The following is a 5,564-nucleotide window of genomic DNA, read 5'->3' on the forward strand; positions in this document are numbered from 1 at the left end:
AGGGGAAAGGAAGGGAAAGATTGATGATGATGAGTGAATGGTTGGAGCAACACGGTGGCGGCCTAGTGGTGGCGCTGGGGTAGCGACAGTGGCAGAGGGTGGGTGCACAGTAAAACAGGGTCTAGTAGTGGCTCTGGGCTCGCGGAGAAACACTGGACATCGGGCAACCATCATTGTAAAGATTAAAATGCAAATCAAAAGACATCAAATAAAAATATCCCTGAGTTCACGTCAGTAATAGTTAGTCTTCCAAACTGACGACATTTCTTGGATTCAATATTTACAAATTGCCTAAAGACTCAAACCCATAAAAGAATTGCTGCATTTATAATCTAAAAAGAGGAAATTACAATATTGGACCTACCCAAAAGCTTCAACCTATTTGAATTCTTTTGGAATGTATTTTCTAGTTTTCTCTGCCTTCACAAGATGTAGTTAATACAAGGCACTGATAAACAAAGAAACATAACAGTTAATGAAAGAAACAATTCCCATTTCCCACAAATTAAAGTTGAACATACATAAACAACACTTAGAGAAAGATTCATTGTTACAATTTTGCAGACTTAATGAATTATCTTCCTCTAAATACCCACATGATGTCTTGTAAAGCCACCCAAGTTGTTTCCAACATGTCAAGGCCACCCTGGTTTGCAAAGATAAACACAGGCACCGACTACGATCTAGACAGAGAATCATATATATCTTAAATTAAAGGCTTTCATGGAAATGATGAACTCTACTATGAACAAAACATCTGCCATACCTTCAAAGAACAGCACAAAATAGCATCCTGATGATGCCACAAATGTTTAAGCACTGACTCACCAATGAGAGAATCAGATCTCAGCAACTCTGCCCCCAAATAATAACTGTTATTAGAAGAAAAAAGAACACAAAAGTTAAGGGCATCATTAGATACTTTTCAAGAATGAAGATTCAACAATAAAGCTTGAACACAATACAACAGATGCAGACTTGCCTATAACTGCAGTAGATCCAGTTGGCTAGTGTAAGAGCCTCTGGAGAACCAGGAGAGAGTTTTGAGCCAACTGCCGAGTTTATACCAGATGGAAAAATCGCCATGGCAACCCTCTGCACAGAGGAAATCACACTACAGATGTACTGGCGTGCCATGACAGCAACATTATCCTGCAGACTATTGTCAAAAGGAAACTGGAAGGCAATAGTCAACACCGACCGAGCACTATGACATGATACCAAATCGCGTGCACCATTTGTTGTTGGGCCAACTTCAAAACCAGATGTCAAATCCAGGGTTTGACTTGCTATCACTGAATCCTTTTTATCACCCTGGAAAACAATGATATCAACATGATTATAGTGTGTCATACATGCACATCAGTTTCAATAGCTCCTTTCTTACTTGCACAATACTTTTTTCTCTATTCAAATGCAATATCAAGAGATTTAACACTAAAAAGAACCAAATATAAATAGAACTCAACTGGTTTTGAATCCAACGGGATAATGCGGAAACCGAAAGGCAACAATCAAGCATCATCTGGGAACATTTCATCAATAGGAGCAAATATGAGCTCAGAACAAGCCCCCACGGCATTCTCGTCAATTCCACTACATAACTGTCCAAAGAAAACAAAATGGTTATATAGAACCAGTCTACTTATTACATTTCTGCATGAACAAACTGCAATACTATTTAAAATTATATTGAAAAAGGAAGAAAAAATAAGAAAAAAGTGAACTTAGAGGAAGGCAATTGAAGAACAGAATGAAAGAATAGTAGCATCTCTTGTTTGTTTCTAGATTATATGGTTCAGTAAAAAATTATAACCAACTCACATCATCCATATAAGAAGGCAGAACCTAAGGTATAAAATATAAACATTTCATTTCCTAGTACTGTTTTACCATTTTGTCCTAAATCTTTGAATCTATCTATTCTGCCATTCCAGAAGCCATCTTGTAGAAAAAGCAATAAAAATAAGGGAATCCATACCTGATATTCAAGTAATGGTTTGACACACTTTGGTTTGCAAGAGTCTTTGAGATATCTCTTTTGATCAACGGGTTCGTCGTCAGCCCTAAGTGCAGGTCAATAAATAAGAAAACAACAAATTAACATAGGATCAGATCCATGGGAGAAATCAAGTACAAAGAGAATAGATCTGATTGAGGAGACTTACATTGCAGTTAGCGTTGGGAGCAGAAAGAGAGAGAGAGAGAGAGAGAGAGAGAGAGAGAGCGTGGTTAGTGCGATGCGATGCGATGGAAGCGTGGTTAGGGTTGCTTCTTGGGTTTTGGAGGGTGCTTGGGTTTCGGATCCAACTCCTTTCAAGTTTGAACATGTCAACATTCTTCAATCTGCCTCCCTTTTTGGTACTCCTTACTACTTTTTTTTTGTTGTTTCCAGAAAAGCTACAAGGAAGGCATGGTGGCAAGAGAAGACGACACTGACGATGCAGAGGAGATCGGCGAGGAGGGCGACCCTAGTGACGAGGGGGAGACGAGGCAGAGGGGAGGCTAATGGCGCAGCGAGGACGGTGCTGGTGACGGCGGGGATCTGAGCTCTTCCAGGGTTGAGAGATGGGAGTTGAGAGTGATAGCGTAAGATCGAGTTGAGAGTGAGAGAGTAGTCCCGAAGCTTTCTTTGGGCTTATTAGGGTTTTATTTTTCAAAAACCTTTTGGCTACGCTTCAAAAGCGTGCCAAAAGAGTGCCAGGATATGGCCACGCTTCATAACCGCATCCGTAATGAAACCCTGTTGCCACGCTTTTAAAACGTTCCTGTTTTTCTCTATGGCCACGCTTTTGAAGCGTGGCAAAAATAAAACGTGGCCGTAGACCCTTTTCGCCATGCTTTTGAAGCGTGGCAAGAAAAAACGTGGCCGAATCTCTATTCAATCGCCACCCTCTCAAAAGCGTGGCTATTGACCACTTTTGGCCACGCATTTAAAGTGTGGCAAAAAAAAGCGTGGCCATAGACCTTTTTTCTTGTAGTGATTTTCTTCTTCTTCTACTACTTTCTTTCTTCTTTTGCTCGAGGACGAGCAAACCTTTTAAGTTTGATGTGGTAAAAGCATTGCTTTTTGTTTTTTCATAACCATTAATGGCACCTAAGGCCAGAGAAACCTCAAGAAAGAGGAAAGGGAAGGCAATTGCTTCCACCTCTGAGTCATGGAAGATGGAAAGATTCATCTCAAAGGTCCATCAAGACCACTTCTATGAAGTTGTGGCCAAGAAGAAGGTGATCCCTAAGGTCCCTTTCAAACTCAAAAGGAGTGAGTATCCGGAGATCCGACATGAGATTCGAAGAAGAGGATGGGAAGTTCTCTCCAATCCTATTCAACAAGTCGGAATCTTAATAGTTCAAGAGTTTTATGCAAATGTATGGATCACTAAGAACCATGATCAAAGTATGAACCCGAATCCAAAGAATTGGCTTACAATGATTTAGGGAAAATACTTAGATTTCAGTCCAGAAAATGTAAGGTTGGCGTCTAACTTGCCAATGATGCAAGAAAATACACGCCCCTACACTAGAAGGGTCAACTTTGATCAAAGGTTGGACCAAGTCCTCATGGACATATGTGAGGAAGGAGCTCAGTGGAAAATTGACTCAAGAGACAAGCCGGTTCAATTGAGAAGGCATGACCTTAAGCCTGTGGCTAGAGGATGGTTGGAGTTCATCCAACGCTCTATCATTCCTACTAGCAACCAATCCGAAGTAACTGTGGATCGGGCCATCATGATCCATAGTATCATGATTGGGGAGGAAGTGGAAGTTCATGAGATTATACCTCAAGAACTCTATAAGGTGGCTGACAAGTCCTCCATTTTGGCAAGGTTATCCTTTTCTCACCTCATTTGTCACCTCTACAATTCGGCTAGAATTGTCATAGAGGGAGACATCCTCATTGAAGAGGATAAGCCCATCACTAAAAAGAGGATGGAGCAAACTAGAGAGCCCACTCATGGACCTCAACAAGAGCATGAGGAAGCTCCTCATCATGAAATCCCTGAGATGCCTCAAGGGATGCACTTCCCTCCACAAAACTATTGGGAGCAAATCAACACCTCCCTTGGAGAATTGAGTTCTAACATGGGACAACTAAGGGTGGAGCACCAAGAGCATTCCATCCTCCTCCATGAGATTAGAGAAGATCAAAGAGTCATGAGGGAGGAGCAACAAAGGCAAGGAAGAGACATTGAGGAGCTAAAGCACTCCATAAGATCTTCAAGAGGAATAACTAGCCGCCATCACTAAGGTGGACCCGTTCTTTAATTTCCTTGTTCTTTATTTTTCTGTTTTTCGTCTACTATGCTTTATGTTTATTTATGTTTGTGTCTTTATTACATGATCAATAGTGTTTAAGTGTCTATGTCTTAAAGCTATGAATGTCCTATGAATCCATCATCTTTCTTAAAATGAAAAATGTTTTTAATCACAAAAGAACAAGAAGTACATGATTTCAAATTCATCCTTAAAATTAGTTTAATTATTTTGATGTGGTGGCAATACTTTTTGTTTTCTGAATGAATGCTTCAACAATGCATATGTCTTTTGAATTTGTTGTTTATGAATGTTAAAATTGTCGGCTCTTGAAAGAATAATAAAAAAGGAGAAATGTTATTGATAATCTGAAAAATCATAAAATTGATTCTTGAAGCAAGAAAAAGCAGTGAAAAAGCAAAAGATGGCAAAAAAAAAAGAAAGAAAAAGAAAAAGCAAGCAGAAAAAGCCAAGAGCTCTTTAAACCAAAAGGCAAGAGCGAAAAGCCAGTAACCCTTTAAACCAAAAGGCAAGGGTAAAATAAAAAGGATCCAAGGCTTTGAGCATTAATGGATAGGAGGGCCCAAAGGAATAAAATCCTGGCCTAAGCAGCCAAACCAAGCTGTCCCTAACCATGTGCTTGTGGCGTGAAGGTGTCAAGTGAAAAGCTTGAGACTGAGCGGTTAAATTCGTGATCCAAAGCAAAAAGAGTGTGCTTAAGAACCCTGGACACCTCTAATTGGGGACTCTAGCAAAGCTGAGTCACAATCTGACAAGGTTCACCTAGTTATGTGTCTGTGGCATTTATGTATCCGGTGGTAACACTGGAAAACAAAGTGCTTAGGGTCACAGAAAAGACTCATAAAGTAGCTGTATTCAAGTATCAACATACTGAACTAGGAGAATTAATAACACTATCTAAATTCTGAGTTCCCATAGATGCCAATCATTCTGAACTTCAAAGGATAAAGTGAGATGCCAAAACTGTTCAGAGGCAAAAAGCTACTAGTCCCGCTCATCTAATTGGAGCTAAGTTTCATTGATATTTTGGAATTTATAGTATATTCTCTTCTTTTTATCCTATTTGATTTCAGTTGCTTGGGGACAAGCAACAATTTAAGTTTGGTGTTGTGATGAGCGGATAATTTATACGCTTTTTGGCATTGTTTTTACATAGTTTTCAGTATGATTTAGTTAATTTTTACTATATTTTTATTAGTTTTCAAGCAAAATTCACATTTTTTGACTTTACTATGAGTTTGTGTGTTTTTCTGTGATTGTAGGTATTTTTTGGCTGAAATTGAGGGACC

General features: G+C 39.5%; 1 protein-coding gene across 1 annotated transcript; it reads right to left on the reverse strand.

The window, feature by feature from the left end:
* Positions 407-1,582, reverse strand: LOC110263739 (homeobox-leucine zipper protein REVOLUTA-like). The gene is made up of 6 exons (XM_021105503.1): positions 1,502-1,582; positions 1,356-1,406; positions 983-1,314; positions 767-872; positions 593-676; positions 407-448 (listed from the first exon to the last, which is right to left on the reverse strand). Exons 1-6 carry the CDS (start codon positions 1,580-1,582, stop codon positions 407-409), a joined length of 696 nt encoding a protein of 231 aa, XP_020961162.1.

The sequence above is a fragment of the Arachis ipaensis genome, chromosome B06 (genome assembly GCF_000816755.2).
Source record: "Arachis ipaensis cultivar K30076 chromosome B06, Araip1.1, whole genome shotgun sequence".
NCBI classification, from domain to species: Eukaryota; Viridiplantae; Streptophyta; class Magnoliopsida; order Fabales; family Fabaceae; genus Arachis; species Arachis ipaensis.

Excerpts from the sequence above, each read along its gene's own strand:
- LOC110263739 (XM_021105503.1), bottom strand. The coding sequence starts at position 1,582 with ATGCCGTGGGGGCTTGTTCTGAGCTCATATTTGCTCCTATTGATGAAA. Across the intron at positions 1,407-1,501 it reads TGCTTGATTGTTGCCTTTCG|AGAAAAAAGTATTGTGCAAG; the intron begins GTTTCCGCATTA and ends GCATTTGAATAG. Across the intron at positions 873-982 it reads TGGATCTACTGCAGTTATAG|TTATTATTTGGGGGCAGAGT; the intron begins GCAAGTCTGCAT and ends TTCTAATAACAG.